The 19,514-nt window shown below is 48.3% G+C and overlaps 1 protein-coding gene across 1 annotated transcript in view; it reads left to right on the top strand.

Moving 5' to 3' along the window:
• LOC8033668 overlaps positions 1-19,514 on the top strand; it is a 51,139-nt gene that overhangs the window by 6,512 nt on the left and 25,113 nt on the right. Inside the window, exons 7-8 of the mRNA XM_042288523.1 lie at positions 2,001-2,160; positions 3,240-3,352. Coding sequence (XP_042144457.1) covers positions 2,001-2,160; positions 3,240-3,352 — 273 coding nt within the window. The remainder of the gene's footprint in view (positions 1-2,000; positions 2,161-3,239; positions 3,353-19,514) is intronic.

The raw sequence follows: 19,514 nt of genomic DNA, 5'->3' as shown, positions 1-19,514 counted from the left end.
GGCATCTGGTTGTAACCTCTAGCTCTACATTTGGGCGGAGAATGAGCGTTCGGTGATGCCTAGTTTATTTTTGCGGTAAACAAGAACCCTGTAATTTTATTCTTGTGACACCGTGTATTTGGCCGTTTAGTAACGGGAAGAGTAACTCGCTAACATTTCAAGTAAAGCTACTCGTTCTTTTGAGGATTGGTAACGAACGAGGAACGTATTTAGTTACTTTCTTTTAGGTAGCGTGTATGTGTCTCCTTAAAATCTAAAAATTCCTAAACGCGTTCAATTCCTTTTTTTTTTTGTGTGTGTTAATGGCAAGGTTTCGGCTGTTTGCTCCTACCTCCCCTAGCCGCCGTAGATGCGTGACGAAATTTCCCGTTGGTGTCGCCGAGCCGGGTCTTGGTTTTAGCAGACAATCTTCCGAAATGTTATTATTACTTTTCCTTTGGCACAACGCGAGTCTCTGTAATCCACAATGTTCTAGTATTTTGAATTGCGTCTTTTGATGTGTAAGGTTTCTTTTCTAGATCACCGTGCACATTGCATTTGTACGCGCCGTAATGAACCATCGTTGTACAGAAATTAGCCGGTCGAGGTGCCGCGGCGCCGGAGCCGCATTTTCGCGCTAGTCGCGTTGCGCCATCTATCGGAAGCACATTGAAGCAGGTTAGCACACTCTGCCAATGCCGTCGTCATGCGATCACCTAGGCTCGGCGGTGTCCCTCGTTTGAAGATAATCGAAGTAACTTCACTCGGGACATTTTGTTCATGCCGATACGCATCGGCAACTTAAAAACACGACACTGGGGAATTTCTAAAGCGTAGCTCTCACGGAATTCCTCACTTGTGAATCAAGAGTCGTTGCGCACCTAGGCAAACACAAGGTAAACATAGGAGAACCGAAAGTTGAAGCTCAGGTAAACTGACATTGATCGGAGCTAAGGTTGGTTGCTACACAGAATGTCTATGACAGTTCGGCCGTGGTTCATGCGAACCGGATCTCCTAGGAACAGCACCGTGGCGCCACTATCTCGTCGCACGATACCAATTGCTATATGTGTTCACAGAAAAGCAAAACGAAGCACAACTAAATCACAACTAATTCGAATGGGAAAATGTAGGAAACGGTGAGATATCTCTAACATAAGAAACATTTCAAGAATAAAGCAACCTTTGGTCCTTGTATTCTCTCCATGGTTTCAGTAAATATTCTTGATTTTGTTTTTAATTTATTTTAGACCTAGTCTTTTATTTACATTTGTAAACTAAGTATCAATCTCATTGTCGAAAAGTGAAATTTTCTTACATTACTCCCCTCACTCAGTAAGCAAAACTTAAGGCCAGTTCACACTCCTGCAACCAAGTACGACCGAAAGAGACGAGACTTGTTGAAACCTCGCAAAATTTCTTAGGACGAGGGAACCCTAGGAAACACACTGGCATTCTGGCGCCATCTGTGCGGTGACCCTGGAACTGCGTATCACAAGAGGGAAGGTTTTGCCGGATTTCCGAGGTCAAACGTGCGTAATACCTATAAGAAAGGCGCGTTCATAACGTTAACAAACGCTTTTCGAGCCAAGAAAGAACGGATAATGCGCGAGAGAAATAGAAAATATGCCGGGCCGCCAAGTTCACACTGCTACCCAAGATATGGCGCCAGTCTGTCCTCTCGTTGTAAGAAGTTTTAAGGCACCCAGTTCTAACAGGTCGCAAGAGTGTGAACGGGCCTTCATATTTACGCCAAAAAACATATACTTCGCCTCAGAAAGAGGCTTCCGCAAAATAGAACCGGTGCCACGCTTACTTCAACCTACAGGTCTATCGTTTTGGTTTCGAGGATTAAGACACAGTTTGCTTAGTATTTATATCACAGAAATATCATGGCGACATTTACTGCACGCGTGTCTTCGTTAGATACATCTTCCGTTGGCGTTGAATGTTTGAAATAACAAATAAGTATGTGGGATCGAGTAATAAATATTATAATAAAATAGACTTTTCTACCATAGGGATGGGATGACGTAAGCTTTCATGGTTCATCTCAAATTCCCACTCCAAACATGGATGCGATGGCGGCGGATGGCATCATACTTAACCAGCACTACGTTCAGCCTGTGTGTACGCCATCGAGGTCCTCGCTTATGACAGGCCGTTATCCCTATCTCACAGGTAAAGCACACTTCGTGACGCTTAGTTACATATATAATTAGAAGGTTCACAAAACCGTCCGCTATATCAGGAAAGAAACTACTGTTGCATTGAAGTGAGTTTTCTCTGGGTTAATATGTTATACGCTGTTCGTTAGCGCGCAATTTCAAGTAATCCTGATGGCCTTAAAATAAGATGTAACCTGTCAGTAGTTGTAAACGACAGAAGTGCCCAACCTTTGTGATAACCTGGCAGTATGTTGTGCTCTCAGTTGTTCTAATAAAGTAAGTAATATAGGTGCGCATTAGGACGACTCAATGAGCGTTTTAAAAACTTAAGGATATCTATTGAACTGAACGCGTTGGCACGACTTTTGGGAAAGACCACACACGTCCCTCTTTGGCTAAAGCTAACGCAAACCCCTTCAATTTTCTCTCTTGGCTTTCTTTTTTACTTCCTCTATGTTTCGTTGCCAATTTTTGGCTTTGTCACGGAGTCAGCGTTACCGTTTCTCAAAGGGGAACGTGCGTGGCGTTTCCCAAGTGTCATGATAACGATTCCCTGAGGATCCACCACTCAATCTTCCTTTAATTTTTTCCGGCGAAAAAGGACTCGGCTAGCACGCGTCGCCCCAGTCTCTGTCGCACGCAGACCCGCGTCGGCTTGCCGCTTCTTGCGTCGCATTTCGGCCAGCCGTGCTTGGCGCTACTTCCGCCCTCTGTCTCGTCCGCCTGACTTGCACACTTAGCAGCGGCATCCGCTGCCTGACGCTGCTTCCCCGGTCCACCGGTTTCCCTCGCGCTCATTGGCTTCCATCTCGCCTTTGTCTGTCACTACTTTCCTCCTCTCTACGCGGCACGCTTCCCTTTTCAGTGGTTTGTCTGCAGACGGACGGCGTCAGCTTTTCTCTGTCATGTAGGTACGAATGCTAACGCATTATTAAAGTCGCATTTTGTTGAAGTATTTCTAAAGATAAGGTATCTTACCGCTTTCTTGGAACGTCATTCAAAATATCTGTGGCACCACTTGCGGTCTTCGCAATAGCTGCCCGATTTTTACGTCAATATAGGACGCAAAATCAAGATATCTCATACCTATAGGTATGCAGCATGGCGTAATCATGCCAGCGGAACCATGGGCTGTTCCACTGAAATACACTTTTATGCCACAACACCTCAAGCGCCTCGGTTACCGAACCCACATGATTGGAAAGGTAGGTAATTACTTCTATCTAACGTTTTTGACCTGATACGCGTTGACAGTGGAAGTCCCTCCCCCCCCCCCCCCCCCCCCCTGATTTCTAGAAGTCATCATTCAAGATAATCAAAATAATTTGTGGATTAGAGTAGCATAGCCTATTGTTCCAATTTGCTCTTCACTTGACAGAGAATTTGATTATGTCTGCTAAGTTTAAACATCTACAGTTGCGCTCTCCATTTTTCGACGCTAAGAACAAAAAACTATCTTAGCAGCATATTTAAAATGATTAAGTATACTCTAGTCAACGAATAAATCCTATTCAATCAGAGTAGGGCGTTTGTCATCTAAGCTCCTGGGGGGGTACGGACAATAATATAAATAAATAAATATGTAGATGCATTATCAAGCAATTGTTAAAACAAAACAGGTGGTGCACTGAATGAATAAATAATATATATAATTAAACAATACAGAACTAAAATACTAAGCTAGAGAGACATACCTTTTTTGTCCGCAGCATAAAGGCCGTCACCATGGCAACGAACGCCGATTTTTCAAACGCAGTCTCCTATTCAAAGTTTAATGGTTTTGTAATGAGCAGCCGCAGACTGTCGCCGCGAAGCGGCGTGAACGCAGGCGGGGGAGCGGGTTAACACTATGCCGCGAACTTTTTTCGAACCTAAGGTTTGGAGCTCAAACCAGGGGGTCGAAAAGTTCGAGAAGTTTCGCTTCGGCGAACCTTTTGCGTTTATAAATTGTATTATTTCGAATTTCCGAACTTCTTATATTTGAAAATTCGATTATTTGGAACTTAATGCACTAAGAAATTAGCGATTAACATACTTTCGAACTCACTGAACTAAAAAAGTCGAAGGTTTTCGAACTTTCGATGTTGTTGCTTTAAAAGTTTGAAAAGTATCATACTTTCGAACCTGCCATCTTGGAAAGTTCGACGAACTGCGAATCTAATCATGATTCAAAATTTTGCGCCGAAACTTTTATTCGTGGTTCCTAGGCGGAGCCACCACAACCTAAACCTAAATGCCTATTTTGCCCGTCACGACTTCTTGCCTATTTTGCCCGTCGTTGGCGAGCCCCAACTGGCGTCGACTGCTCCGGCCCAGACTTCGTTGTTTGTAGCTTCGGAAAGCGAACAAAGCGCGCAACGCAACCGCTGAGAGAAGCTCTGCCTTCAGCGCCAGCTCGCTGCCTTCCGCGGTGCTTTGGTGGCGCGTGCGTGCATACTCGTGGCAGCAAGGGCAGAAGAATCGCGCAGAAGCAATTGGCTGAAGGCGGAGAGGTGAATGGAGTATATCTGGGGAGCCCTTCTCACGGATGAACGGCGTGTGAGCCACAAATTGAAGGTTTAGACTCTCAAGCCTAGTTCGCTGTCCATCGCCACTCCACCAGAGAAAAACGCGCAGGAAGCAGTATACAGACCGCTCGAGTCAACGTTTTTAGATTAGGAGTTTTTAGATACTAAAAACGTTGGCTCGAGTTTAGAACCAAATTTCGTAACCGGTGTTTGGGTATGGGCATTTAGGTTGATTGTACGCCGTCCAGTGTACTACAAAGCCTTGTTTATGTTTGAAGCAGTAGCTTAAAAAATGAACAAGGTCTGGATGCATCCGGGGACCCTGTTGAACCGCATTTTTGGGGGCCTCGAGTTTAGTCGTTGAGTGCTGCTTGCGCTCTCTCTGTGTCGGGTTCTGCGTTAATTCTATTCTTGCCTGTGGTACAGTATTTTCTCGGTACCGCGATCCATGGACCTCCAGAGAAATAGCCTGCCTTAATATGAGCGTCGGCTTTCTCAGCAGCCAGAAGTTGTGGCCAGTACCGAGTAGTGTCGAAGCAGCAAGCACTAAATGGACTTTACGGCACGTGTAAGATTCGTAGTAAAACTTCTGGAGCTCAGCGCGCGATATTTACGAGAACTCCGGTTTTCGTGAGGTTCGAAGACTTCGAACTTCGCGAGCTTAGACCCCAAAAAATTCGATCGTTTCGAAGTTCTCGAAATTGAAGCTCGAACAAATTTGAAATTATCGATTCTTGCGAAACTGAATCATACAGGAATTAAAACCGTCGAGTTTTGTGAACTTAAATCCTAAAAAAATTCGAACCTCGATGACTTCGAACTTTATGAATTCAAACTCCGGCAGTTTTGAACGTTCCGAACTTTGAGAAATTGAAACCCTGGGATGTCGCAAAGTTCAAAAAACGTCGAATTCGAACTTCGAGCGGTTCGCGACATCCCTAGTTAACACGCTCCCCAGTGATACACGGGCCGCCCAAAAAGGTCATTCGGCGTCCGTTGCCATAGTGACGGTGATGAAAGCAGACAGCCTTTTGGCTGTAGAAAAACGCTGCAGCGCTGGGATACGAGGAGAGTGCCGAGGCGCATTCCGCATGCTTTTCAAAGGGTGGAACGCGAACAAAAAGAGTTCGAAATAAGGACTTAACCCAGAAGGCTGGTTTTATCCAGCACCTCATAACCCGACGAGCCTTGCAGGAAAAGCGTATTTTTTGGCCATCCCGCACCCTATTTTTTTGTTGTTTTTTTAAGCGTAACATGGGGCCTAAAGTATCAAGCTACCGAATTCTTGATAATGGCATAATTATAATTTACAAATGTAATATTGTTCGCCTAATGTGAATGTGCGGCTGCTATTATTTCTCAGATAATTCTCCGGCATCGTGAATCAGACGCAAAATCCTTCCAGAATAAACAAGTACACTGTACTACCGTACGCAGGAGGTTTCACGTACGGAAAACGCCAAGACAAAAGCATACTAGTCCGAGGAGTGAATCTATTTCTGATGTAGTATATTTTGTACTCACGATAATAATTTAATTGGCAGCATTCTCCATGCTCATCGATTGTTAGATTCTCTCCGCCATTTTATTGTCATTGTGATTGCGAGGATTCTTTCACTAACACAGTCACACGATCAGATTCACACAGAGTCTGCGTGTATTCAAACAGAATTCGGAGAGATTCACACCAATAATTGAAGACAAAACAGGACCACGACCAACAAAAAAGTATTAACTGCCAACAAGGATATACTTCCTCAAGTGCTTAGTACGATTCAACAATTTCTCAGGAACTAGGAAACGACCTCTCATGCAATTGCTTATACCTTAGTTTAGGGGCAAAAGGAACACAAAACAATCCCTAGAAACTAGGGGCCCAACGTTTCAACACCGACTTGGTTCTTCTTGAGGGGTGGCTATAATTATTTAAAGAGCAGCAACTTCTTCTACAGTTGGGTGATGTTTTCGTTTTCTTCGCCATGTGGCGTAAAGCGTTTATGTATACGGATGGTAAAGCGCACCGGAATCTATTGATGTTGAAGAGCCCGCTTGCTCGAGGCTAGTTAACTTTAACCGCAGCAGAAGGTTAGCCCAATGAGGTTATGATGGGCAGGAGGTGGCGTTTCTATGTCCAATGCACGGAGTGAGCTGTAACGGAAGTAGGCGTGGCCGCAAGCTTTTCTCCACCAATGGGGAGCTCGTCAATTGATTTTTGGGGCAAACAACCCTCGTTGCCATGGCATTTCCGTGGCAACCCGCTTTGTTTGCCACAAAAATCAATGGCATGGCGGCGTCCACTGAATCGGTGTTGAACAGGCGAGATTCGGAGCCCAACACTTGCCTGACCAGTAGGAAGTCGGCGTGTAGCGGACGATCTCGACACCGCGTCTGGAGCGTCGTCTAGAACGAGTCGTTATAGCGCGGCCTTGGTGCGTCAATCGAATGAAAGCCAGCCGTGACAACGAGCAGACGAAGCAGACCGCAGGCACGGAGCAGACGTAGCCTAAGCCTAACACAGTCGACCGAGCGGCGAGCAAACGCTAGAAGCGTGGTTGGATTTAGTTTGGATGAGAGCGGTTCGGCGCGCAAGGCACTCTGGGATTGGGTCCTTTTTCCGGCGTCGTCGGGCATGACGTCATGCCAGGTCCTGCCTTATTTAAACGTCCTTGATGTTAGCCGCATTTTCCAACAAGGGGGAGTTTTCGGTCACGTTACCGTCAGAGTAAGGACGGCGGAAAAAAATGGCCGTGCCCCTGCGAGCGAGCGTCGCTCGCTTTGGAACTAATATGTCGTAGTAGCTGGAATATCAGGCGCGTTAGTCAGCAACGAGTGGGGTCAGGAGGCCTTCACTTTGCCTTACCTCACTTAAGCGTCAAAGCACGAGCAATGACGTCGCTGCATTTTTTAGATAGTCTTTCGATTCTGGTCATTTCTAAGCCTAAATGGATGCGGTAATTGTCGACTTGGCAATGTCTTTGGAATTCTATATTGGATTGCCTTGACTCCATCACCCCGGGTATTGATAGCACGCAGACACAGAGAGTGTCCCAATAGACCTTTTGATAAATTTCCCAAGCACCAAGGTGCATGCTACGAGTGTAGTTACACGCGCTGCACGTGCTGGCGTCTGCTGTAGCCTATAGCCTCCCATATACCGACAAAGCGTGGCAGATCCCCACGAGAAGCGGCCGCCGAAATGGAAAAGGTGGAGCGACTAACAACGAATGAGAGGAGAGCCACGTGACTAGCGCCCCGCTGCACCAAGACGCCGAAACACACTTCTCCCGAGCGAAGAAGTGTGTTTGGGGTTCTCGGCGTCCAGGTCCAGGTTCCCCGAGAAATGGCTCTTTCATGCTCTGTGCTACCAGATCCTCTCGCTCCCAATCTGCGACCAGGCACCCTATGGCTCCGTCATTGAACTGCCAGCTTTGTGAGTATAAAGGAGGCTCTGGCTGTCGTACCTGTTCTAAAGCAAAAGCCTAAGAAAAATTTTACCTTGCACGCGCATTTGGGAAAGCCTTGTTATGATTATTTACTTCTAATCTTCTATACGGGGAACGCCGGAACGCGCGCTAAGCGTAAAATTACATTTTCAGCCTTCTCCTCGAGGCTTGAGTAATTTAGTGATAGGTCTATTTTCACATGACCAAATTACATGGTTTTCAATTTATTCGGTTTTATATACAGTTCTTACATGCTGGCTAACCATGCTGCCGGTATACCGTCCTCCTTTCGTTGTTCACTCCTTTCTCGTTGTTTCTAGAGCTGAACTCCGTCGCCCTCTTTCGAACTTGGACGGAAATGTAAACCAGGCCTGTCTTCACTTCAGACAGCCAATCATTTTAGAAATTTTCCAAAGAAGGGCTAATTTAGTTTTATCTTACCAAATATCTGTACCACGATCAATAAAAAGTGTTTTTTACGCTCGAATGTATGCTGCGTTTCGTCGCGAAATCCCGGCAGTGCACGTTCTTGGGTCCCCTTATCTGGGAACAATTCCACAAAAGCCACTTTTATTCGCTGCAACCAGTAGGTGACACCAGCTACCACCCCATAATAAAATGCGGCGCTATGGCTCATCCAGCCTTCGTCAAACTTGACTAGGTACTTGCAGGTACCTAGTAGAGAAGGGCGATTAAGTTTTTGCAGCAGTTAAACTTAACCGACTTCGAGCATATGGGCCCTGGTGTATTTTGAATGTGCCACGATTGAAGAAAACTTGTCTGCCAGGATTGACATCATGGATGCACACTCTCCTAGTCGAAATTGCGCACGTCATTTTGTGTTGGCGAAGCGTTTCGTAATTTTTTTTTGTTTCGCCGATGTATTTGGCGGGGCAATCAGAGTAGGGAATTCTGCACTTGACTCCTTGTTCTTTTTTTTTAGGGGAGCGATCTTTTGGCCGTGGCATTAGTCGTCCCAGTGTTGACATGAGCTGTTGGGCGACCTGAATCCCATCTTGTGGCAGCACGTGTCCCAGTGCCTCACTTGTACCCTTTATTCGAAGGACGCGGATGCTTGTAGTTTTGTTGTTGTTGTTGAACGCGCCGATGAGTTCGACCCTGACTTAGGGCAACTCGATAAAAAAAACGCCGCGCTAAGCGCGTGCTGACGGTACCGTTCACCAAATTTGTTTCGCACCATCAAAAGTGTTGCTCATGGCAGCCAATAAGGAGCTGATGTCTCTAGGACAACGCTGTATCAACGCTTCACTGATGTGAGAACCAGCTTTAAAGCTGCAATGACAGTTTTTTCGTCAAGTTTTTTTTTTGTCTGCCTCGAAAGAGCAGATACCCCTCGCTCTGGATAGGAGTGTCGATACCACCGACGCTTTGTGACTCGTCGGATGGCTTGAGTCACTCGAAAATATGAAGAACTCGAGAAAACTTGAGTTCTTCATATTTTCTCTTGATCAGTACATCGAGGAAAGGCAGTGTGCTGCTATTCTCGTATTCCACGGTAAACTGAATGGCGGGCTCGAAAGAATTGAGGTTTGTGGGAAAGCTGTTTATTTGTGACTTTTTTAGGACACAGAAACAGTCATCGTCGTAGATGAAGAGCACTCTAGGGCTTCCAGAAAGGGGCTGCAGGGCACGTTTTTCTATGTTTTTCCTGGTTAGCTCTGCCATGATAAAGGAAGTAAATGTGCCCATTGGCAATGCTGCTTGTCTGCTTGAAGTGTTCTCCTTTAAAACTTAAGTATGTACTGTTGAGACTTAATTCGAGGAGTCGGCACAGTTCATCCCCGTACGGTATGGTCATATATAGCCCTGATATTGTCATGGGTGGTGACCAATAAACAAGAAATAAACAGGAATAAATAAACGTTTAATGTGGCGAACTTGTGCCAAAAATAAAAGAGTACAAAAGATAATAATAGAGCGTCGCGGGCGTCGAAGTCGGCGTGGCAGCAGAGTCGAACGCTGGGGCGAGACTGACTCTGCTCGCCTTGCGGAATCCCTTATGTACCCTCGTGGGTTTCTGGATCGTTGGCGTAGAAGGGTCGGCGCGTGGAACATTCTAACCTCGAATCAGCAAGACGGTTCTCGAATTCACCAGAACCTTACATTACAGTGTCAACAAAAATGCGCCTCCGCGGCCAGGAATCGAACCCTGGCTTTCAGCGTGGGAAGCGACCACGATAACCGTTGGGCCACGCGCGCGCTGCCTGCTTGGCCAGCTGCGCGCGCGGCATTACTCCCCCCTTTAAAAAGTGCATCGTCCCGACGCAATCCGAAAACAAAACAAATCAAAATAACGGAAAACTAAAGAGTCATTTAGAACACATAAGGTCCACAGTCCTATCGAGCGTAGTACGGCTTCAGTCGCACAACGTGGACGACTTCCGGACGTGGAGGGTGGCGTGACGAAGTCCGTGTTCCGTCGGGCATCACTTCGTAGTTCAGATCCCCGAGTCTACGAAGCACTTTGTAGGGTCCAAAGTATCGTTTCAGCAATTTCTCACTGAGGCCGCGGCGACGGATGGGCGTCCATACCCACACCCTATCTCCGGGCTGGAAGTGGACTTCCCTGCGACGGAGGTTGTAGCGGCCGGCGTCGACGCGTTGCTGGTCTTGAATCAGGAGTCGGGCGAGCTGGCGAACTTCTTCGGCGCGTTGAGCAACCGCCTGGGCGTCGTCGCTCTCGTTGTCAGATGGCTCATGGGGCAGCATGGCGTCCAGCATGGTCGTTACCTTCCGACCATGTACCAGCTGGAAAGGGGTGAATCCAGTGGTCTCTTGAACCGCCGTATTGTAGGCGAACGTGACGTAGGGCAGCACCTCGTCCCACGTCTTGTGCTCTACGTCGACGTACATAGAGATCATATCGGCGATTGTCTTGTTGAGTTGCTCCGTCAGCCCGTTGGTCTGCGGGTGGTACGCAGTTGTACGACGATGGCTGGTGTGACTGAGTCGGAAGATTTCTTGGGTCAGTTGTGCCATGAACGATGATCCGCGATCCGTAATCAGAACTTCTGGAGCGCCGTGCCGGAGGACGATGGACTCAATGAAAAACTTGGCAACTTCCACAGCAGTCCCCGAAGGAAGAGCTTTCGTTTCGGCGTACCGCGTGAGATAATCTGTAGCGACGATGATCCAACGGTTCCCCGACGTCGAAGGCGGAAAAAGGACCAAGTAGATCCATTCCGATCTGCTGGAAGGGTGCAGTTGGAGGAGAAATAGGCTGCAGGAGTCCGGCCGGCCTCGTCGGAGGTTTCTTGCGTCGCTGGCACTCGAGGCATGATCGTGTGTACAGGTGGACGGTCTTGGGGAGCTTGGGCCAGTAATACTTTTCACGAATACGGGCCAGTGTCCGGCTGTATCCAAGGTGTCCGGACGTCGGGTCGTCGTGACATGCTTGAAAGATCTCCCCTCGAAGGTCGGTCGGGATTACCAGCAGCCACGGCGAGTTGTTGTCCCCGAAGTTCTCTTTGTAGAGTACACCTTGTCGAATGACGAAGGTCGGCACGGCTCGTGAGAAAACACGGGATACGGTACCGCCGCGCCCTTCCAGGTGCTCGATTAAGGCTCGCAGCTCCGGATCGTCTCGTTGACGTCGTGCCATGTCATCGGTGTTCACTGCCCCTAGAAAGCACTCGTCATCATCGTCGTCGTTGCTGCCGGAAGGTGTTTCGACAGGGGCCCTGGACAGACAGTCAGCGTCGCTGTGCTTGAGTCCTGACTTGTAAACCACAGTCATATTGAACTCTTGTAGCCGGAGGCTCCATCGAGCGAGGCGTCCTGGCGGGTCCTTGAGGTTCGCAAGCCAGCAGAGCGAGTGGTGGTCCGTGACTACGCGGAACGGGCTTCCGTACAAGTACGGACGAAACTTCGTGATTGCCCAGACGACCGCAAGGCATTCTTTCTCAGTCGTGGAGTAATTTCTCTCTGCCTTGGACAGTGTCCGACTTGCGTAGGCGATGACTCGTTCGGTGCCTTCTTGTACTTTAACTAGTACCGCGCCAAGTCCTGCGTTACTTGCGTCAGTGTGAATCTTGGTGTCCGCATCCTGATCGAAATGTCCAAGAACCGGAGGCGTCTGGAGTCGTCGCTTCAGCTCGTCGAATGCCTGCTGCTGTTCCTCGGCCCATTCGAACCTCTCGGCGTCCTTCGTGAGGTTTGTGAGCGGTGCGGAAATCCGTGCGAAATCCCGAACGAAGCGACGATAGTAGGCGCAAAGTCCAAGGAATCTTCGCACGGCCTTTTTGTCTGTCGGCACTGGAAATGACGCGACGGCGCGAGTCTTCTCAGGGTCTGGGCGCACGCCTTCGTTGCTAACCACGTGACCTAGAAACTTCAGTTCGTCATAGGCGAACCGACACTTTGACGGCTTGAGGGTGAGTCCAGCGGTCCGTATGGCTTGAAGAACAGCTCGGAGTCGTCGCAAGTGCTCGTCGAAGTCGCTGGAAAACACCACGACGTCATCGAGGTAGACCAGACAGCTCTGCCACTTCAGTCCTGCCAGTACGGTGTCCATAACACGCTGGAAAGTTGCTGGCGCCTTACATAGTCCGAAGGGCATTACCTTGAACTCGTACAGCCCATCCGGCGTGACAAAAGCTGTCTTCTCTCGGTCCCGTTCGTCGACTTCGATCTGCCAATAGCCGCTCTTCAGGTCCATCGATGAGAAGTATCGAGAGTGGCGCAGCCGGTCTAACGTGTCGTCGATTCGGGGGAGTGGGTAGACGTCTTTCTTCGTCACCGCGTTCAGCTGCCGGTAGTTCACGCAGAACCGAAGCGTTCCGTCCTTCTTCTTAACCAGTACGACTGGAGAGGCCCACGGACTGCTTGATGGCTGGATTATGTCGTCGTTCAGCATCTCTTGAACTTGCTCCTGGATCACCTCCCTTTCTTTAACGGAGACTCTGTACGGTGATCGATGCACAGGGCGCGCGTCGTCCTCGGTAATGATGCGGTGCTTCGCAACGGCTGTTTGGCGTACCTTCGACGACGTCGCAAAGCAGTCACGGTATTCGGCGAGGAGGTTAATCAGCTGCCGTCGTTTCGGGTCCGGAAGCTTAGGGTCGATGTCGAGTTGCGCTGGCGACGTACCGTCTTGCTGAGGTGGCGAGGATTCATCAGTAATGGCGGCGATTTTGGCGGAGTTTCGGAGATCCTCGACGTGGCCAACGGCTGCACCTTTTGTGAGGTGTTGCGTTTCATTCCGGAAGTTCGTCACGAGGACCACAGTGCGGCCATACTGAAGTTCAGCTACTCCTCGTGCGACGCCTATTCCTCTTCCCAGGAGCAACTGGAGGTTACCTTCCAGAAGAACTTCGCTACGGGTAGCTGTATCGGTCACGACGGGTACGACAACACTTGATCGCGGCGGCAGATTCACGTGGTCGGCAGCGACTCGGACGGCGGCTGACGCAGTTTGGAGTTTCTCTGAAGGCGGAACAGGTGTTCGCAGCGTCAATCTGTTTTCTCCAAGGTCGATGACAGCGCCGTATTCACACAAGAAGTCCATGCCGAGAATGACGTCTCTGGAACAGTCTTGTAGAATGACGAATTTCACAGGACACGTCTCGCCGTGAATTTCGACGCGAGCGGTGCACCTTCCGACAGGCGTGATGAGGTGTCCTCCGGCGGTTCGTATCTGCGGTCCATCCCACGGCGTCGTGACTTTTCGAAGGTGGCGAGAGAGCCTCCCACTCAATACTGAGTAGTCTGCCCCGGTGTCAACGAGTGCCGATGCGTTTTGGCCATCGATAACAACGTTTAGGTTGTTGGACACCGTTGCAGGCGCGTCGATGCAATGCGGGGCGTCGAGAGAGTGGGAGCGCTCCGGCGTTCTTGGAGGCGGTTTGCTTCCGTCGTTTTCGGCAACGTCACCTCCAGGCGTTGCCGCACTCAGTTTTCCCGACGACGCAGGGGAGACAGGCTCTCTCGGCGGGATCTAGGCGCTGGGGAGGCTGAACGTCGTGGCGATGGGGAGCGGGCTTCACGGCGGAGAGACGACACTGGGGAGGGCGAACGTTGGAGGTACTCCTCGATGTCGCGAGGGCGTTCGCCGTACCTCGGGCGTGGGTCGTTCGGGTGGAACCCACGCAGGCCCATTTGCCGGTAGGGACAACGACGGTAGATATGGTCGGCCTCCCCGCAGTGATAGCAGATGGGTCGTCGATCCGCTGTCCTCCACACGTCGGTTTTCCTTGGCGCCTGCTGTTCTCGGCGTCGTATTACGTACTTCGTCGTTGCGTCGGGGGTACGCCTACGTTGATGGGTCTCGTCGTGGCGCCACCGGGTAGTGTTGAGCAGTTGGCGACGGTCCTCGGGCCACTGCGGCGTAGGTCAGCGTCGGCTCATCGGCTGGGGCCACGCTGGCAGGAGTCTCCGGTTGAATTGCGCGCTGAACTTCTTCGCGCACCACTTCGGCTATCGACAGCGAAGCCGGCTGGTTGGCAGCAGGCAGCAGCTTCCTGAGTCCTTCCCGGACGACGTACCGGATGATGTCGCGGATGTCCGGGATGCTGCAGCTGGACGGCGAGAGGGCAGCGAAGCCGGGAAGTCTCTGGTAGTGTGAAGCCCGTGCGTGAAGGGCACGTTCGATGTTGGTGGCCTCAGTAATGAAACCCTGGACAGTCGTAGGCGGGCTCCGCACGAGGCCCCCGAAGATATTTTCTTTGACGCCGCGCATTAGGAGCCGCAACGTTTTCTCTTCGGGAGCGTTTGGGTCGGCGCGGTTCATGAGGCGGAGAACGTCTTTGACAAAGCTTGTGACGCTCTCGTTTGGCCCTTGGTGTCTTGCTTGGAGGAGTTCTTCGGCACGCTGTCGTCGCTGCTGGTTGGCAAATGTGCGTCGCAGCTCGGCCTGGAACTCTTCCCACGTCGAGATCGACGCTTCGTGGTTCTCGAACCAGGTGCGCGCCGTGCCTTCCAGAGCAAAGTAGACGTTCTGAAGGCACTGCTCTGGTGTCCACTGGTTATGGCGGGCCACTCGTTCGTAATGTTGCAGCCAATCTTCAACGTCCTCGTGGACCTCCCCGTGGAATGGCGTCGGAGTCCGGGGTGCGACGGGAAGGTATACGACGGCGGTGGCGGACGGGTTCTGCGACGACTGGTTGTCCATCGTCGGCCTCGTTGGCTGCCTTGTCCGGGGTGGCAGAAGTCCGTGTTCCGGGGGTAGACCTTGGGTGCGGCGACTGGATCGGGTCTCGATCTGGTCTTCACTCGGTCCTCGGGAGGCTGGGTCCGGACTTGCACTGAGGGGCTCGGAGGGGAGCGCTGCACGGGCATGCGGGTACCCCGCACCTCCACCAAAATGTCACGGGTGGTGACCAATAAACAAGAAATAAACAGGAATAAATAAACGTTTAATGGGGCGAACTTGTGCCAAAAATAAAAGAGTACAAAAGATAATAATAGAGCGTCGCGGGCGTCGAAGTCGGCGTGGCAGCAGAGTCGAACGCTGGGGCGAGACTGACTCTCCTCGCCTTGCGGAATCCCTTATGTACCCTCGTGGGTTTCTGGATCGTTCGGCGTAGAAGGTTCGGCGCGTGGAACATTCTAACCTCGAATCAGCAAGACGGTTCTCGAATTCACCAGAACCTTACATTACAGTGTCAACAAATATGCGCCTCCGCGGCCAGGAATCGAACCCTGGCTTTCAGCGTGGGAAGCGACCCCGATAACCGTTGGGCCACGCGCGCGCTGCCTGCTTGGCCAGCTGCGCGCGCGGCAATATATTTTATATATGCCCATATATGAGAATATAAGGAGTTAAATATGGTCACACGCCATTATATATGGGAGCAAATACGGCCAGATAACGCCACATAAGTGGGCAAATATTGTCATATGTGGCCATATAAGTGCGTAAATATGGCCACATATCGCCATATATGCGTGCAAATACAGCCATAGAACGTTGTATAAAAGTCAAATACTGCCATATATGGGTAAAATATATCCCCTGATAATGATATATGGGCCCGTTTCGGTCGTGCAAGAAAAACGTCATATGTACTCGCCAAGACACTAGTTGATTGATCTATATTACATGAGTCTCATGTAATTGGCCAACTATTGTTAACATCCTTAAAGTGAAGTTATTCCAGATATTTGGACTAATTAATCAATTGCGCATTTTGATGATTAAAAGACAAACGAAATTCGGCTGCATGTTTGACGTGTGACAACATGACGAAGTGCATAAGATTGGAAAGCGAGTTAATCAAACAACGTATTTTAGATCGCAGCTCTTAGGTGCTCGTTTCCGCGTTAAGCGGGGTCGGCGTCGCCATCGGTGTAACCGCCCCGCTAAATTTAACGGGAAATTGAATTGGTGCTTATGTCACATGACGTCAATATTCCCGCTAGATCTACTTGTGAAAGAAATTTTGTTCATATTTCCCCCTCTAAATTCAGCGAGGAAACACGAACCATTAGCTTACTGAAGATGCAACGCGGTACTTCGTCGTCCCGAATCTTTTTCTCTTCGAACGGCTGCGAAGCCGTTGCACCCGGAGTAGCCTACGCAGCATCTTTCGAAAACCGTTCGAGCAGCATCGCAACCTTCCGTTTGCAAGCGTCAGCGATTTATAGTGTATTGAAAATAGGAAGATGTGCTGTCTGTAGTTTCTTTTATGTATAACTCTTTCGGTAAAAAAAGTTGAAATTTAAAAACGCAAACCTAACAGTTTATTCATAATATTAAATTTATTGTTATATATATATATATATATATATATATATATTTGTGGTATCGTGCGCCAAAAAAATGCCACGTTTATTTTTGTATTTAAAAACTCACATCGTTTTAGGCAGTCTTGGGTAAGTTACTTTTAAAAAGTAATTCGTTACAGTTACAGTTACTTTCAGAAAAAAGTAGCGAAGTTACCGTTACAGTTACCGCAACAAAAGAGTAACTCGTTACAGTTACAGTTACTTTTAAAAAGTAACGACGTTACTTTTCAGTTACTTTTCTATAACACAAAAAATGAGAAGGAGACTAGAAAACGGGGCGTTTTCTAGTCTCCTTCTCATTTTTTGTGTTATAGAAAAGTAACTGAAAAGTAACGTCGTTACTTTTCAGTTACGACGTTTTATTGCATAAAATTAAAAAGTACGCTTTTTACTTCATATTGTAACTTAGCTGCAGTTGCGTCTCGAAGTTAGTGTTTGAAAGTTTCCATGCCAGAGCAGTGGCGGAAATCAAAATACGAGACATACGAAGTTCCCTCCTCGTGTATTGTCGTTTCACGGTTGGTTCACCCGATTAAAAGCGTTCGCACAGAAAAACAAAAAAAAAAAAAAAAAACGACAACATAGATAGTGCTTCAAGAAACTAAGATGTAAGTGTTCAGTCACAAAGAACAAGTGCGTGCTTAAAATAACTAGATATTTTTTTCATAAAATATACACGTGGATATATATTCGGGTCGTGACTCGCGAGAAAGAACGTATACACAACTTTGTGCAAGGCCAGCTTGACACTCGAAACGTCGGAATAGACGATTTGAAAAATGCAAGGAATGGCTAAATTGCACTTGTTCAGTGATATATTATTCATAAAACACTGGAAAGTAACGACAAAAGTAACGTCGTTACTTTCATCGTTACGTCAGAAAAATGTAATAGAACTACAGTTACAAGTTACATTTTTAAAAAGTAACTCGTTACAGTTACAAGTTACCAAAAATGTAACTAAGTTACAGTAACGCGTTACTAGTAACGCGTTACTACCCAAGACTGGTTTTAGGTCACTTTCGGACTGGACAGCTTCATTGGAAGTTCAAAAGCTAGACTTCATAGAGCTGTCCTGTTCACTCGGTAATGACAGCAGGGTAGACGCTATGCATGTTTTAAGCCAATCGAGTCTCCGGTTAGGGTCACGTGACTACAGTCTAGAAGCTGGTAATAAGGCAGAATGTGGGGCCTGCGACTCCAGGCACCTGCCTGGAGTCGCAGGCCCCACATAGCATTCACTGCGCTATCAACTTTGCGTATAAGTGACAAATCGGCTCGTTGTGCTCATTGATGCCCCAGAAAATGAGAATTTTGTGTGTGCACTTCCGATTTGGCCTTTTCTTCTCTAATTTTTGCTCTCTCCCTAAGCTGAAAGCGTGGCAGAAGGTATTACTTGCCGAACCAATCAGCCGTAGACTTTTTATCGCTTCACTCCGCTCTCGGTGCGCAGGAAATGGAAGAAGCGTAGTCACGTGGTGTGGCGGATGACGCATTAGCCGTCGGCAATCTCGAAATGCCTGCTTGCGGATGTGGACCTAGTTTGGCGTATGACGCGCACTGCGTGGCTGCTGTGGATTAATTCTGCTCGTGCAGTAAATGATATCTCGTTCGAAAAGTCGTCCCCGTATATCGGCAACAAGCGATTTCTTCAAACAAGCCCAAGAATTTTTTTTGTGATGCGTCTAGTGTTCGGTTCTACAGATGACAGCTTGTGCTACATCGTGTTAAATCTTCACGGACACCTTCCTTCTCGTTTTGTGTTTGAGTGGATCTGCCGTGCCTGTGTCGACATATGTCTCGGATTACACCTTCAAGCCCAGTATCGTCAACGTAAGTGCGCTGCAACTTACTTCGCGACAATTGAATGTTTTCCTACAGGCACTCTTCCAGATTACCTCTAGAATTAGGGCGTGTCAATCTCCTGGCAGCCGGGAAAATAATTTCTCCGAAATTCTGCCAGCAGTCACCTCCCATTGGCCGTCTGAAATCATGTCAGAACTGCAGGTAGAATACTGAAATTTTTTATTCTCTTAGCGTCTCGTGATAAGACGTTCCACGGCCACCCTCTCGTGGATACACGTTTCATGAACAAACGTTTCGTCGAGATTGACGTATCATCGATATTCGTTATGCGAATGTCGATAATCCTGCTATCCCTGGGAACCAAGTTAAGCAAAATCAAGAATGGCGTAAAGCGCAGCTCATGTAACAATTAATAAAAGTTGTTACATGCTCATTGCTCAATGTCCGATTGGTATTTCTCTTATACAGATGAGAAGTCACTTTTGGTAGATTTTTGTAGAAAATAAATATATATATAAAGGTTGCCTTATTTGATTAGGACATATCTCGCCTTATATGGGAGACAGATATACCTTTATTTGGCAGACCCAGACATGTATATATCAAACAATTGGGCATATTTGGCCAGATATGCCTCATATAAACGGAAGCGTTATATGGCAAATATGCCAAATTTTTTTATATACCTATATTTTTTATATAAGTCGAGTAATGCCATTTTTAAGGGTCCGCACTTAGTTTTTTCCTCTCGTTTAGGTTCTTGTCTTTTTGAAGGGCAGTTCTGGCCGTGTAAATTGCCAGATGAACAGGAACGCTTGTGAAACGAGAGACCACGTGGTAAGGCACGCGGGTATTTTTAGTGTTGA

This window comes from Ixodes scapularis, unplaced genomic scaffold (assembly GCF_016920785.2).
Source record: "Ixodes scapularis isolate PalLabHiFi unplaced genomic scaffold, ASM1692078v2 PGA_scaffold10__122_contigs__length_95168666, whole genome shotgun sequence".
Classification (NCBI taxonomy): Eukaryota; Metazoa; Arthropoda; class Arachnida; order Ixodida; family Ixodidae; genus Ixodes; species Ixodes scapularis.
This window is presented reverse-complemented; position numbering and strand designations above follow the sequence as displayed.